The 211-nt window shown below is 67.3% G+C and overlaps 1 protein-coding gene across 3 annotated transcripts in view; it reads left to right on the forward strand.

Annotated features, from left to right (window-relative positions):
* The first annotated feature begins 2 nt into the window (after window positions 1–2).
* The window catches only part of SPAG9 (sperm associated antigen 9), a 157,152-nt gene continuing 156,943 nt past the window's right edge, over window positions 3–211 (forward strand). For 2 of the 3 annotated variants that reach the window (XM_021713788.1, XM_008060803.2), the window contains exon 1: window positions 3–191. In XM_021713788.1, coding sequence (XP_021569463.1) covers window positions 39–191 — 153 coding nt within the window. In that variant the 5' untranslated portion in view covers window positions 3–38. The remainder of the gene's footprint in view (window positions 192–211) is intronic. The other variant, XM_021713787.1, reaches the window with a different exon arrangement.

Raw genomic sequence — 211 nt, forward strand, 5'->3', positions numbered from 1 at the left:
TCATCGGGCGCTACGATGAGGAGGTGGTCAAGGAGCTGATGCCGCTGGTGGTGGCCGTGCTGGAGAACCTGGACTCGGTGTTCGCGCAGGACCAGGAGCACCAGGTGGAGCTGGAGCTGCTGCGGGACGACAACGAGCAGCTCATCACCCAGTACGAGCGGGAGAAGGCGCTGCGCAAGCACGCCGAGGAGGTGAGGCCGGCCGGGGCAGG

This window comes from Carlito syrichta, unplaced genomic scaffold, assembly GCF_000164805.1.
Source record: "Carlito syrichta isolate Samal-C Ts95f unplaced genomic scaffold, Tarsius_syrichta-2.0.1 Scaffold304743, whole genome shotgun sequence".
In the NCBI taxonomy this organism is placed as follows: domain Eukaryota; kingdom Metazoa; phylum Chordata; class Mammalia; order Primates; family Tarsiidae; genus Carlito; species Carlito syrichta.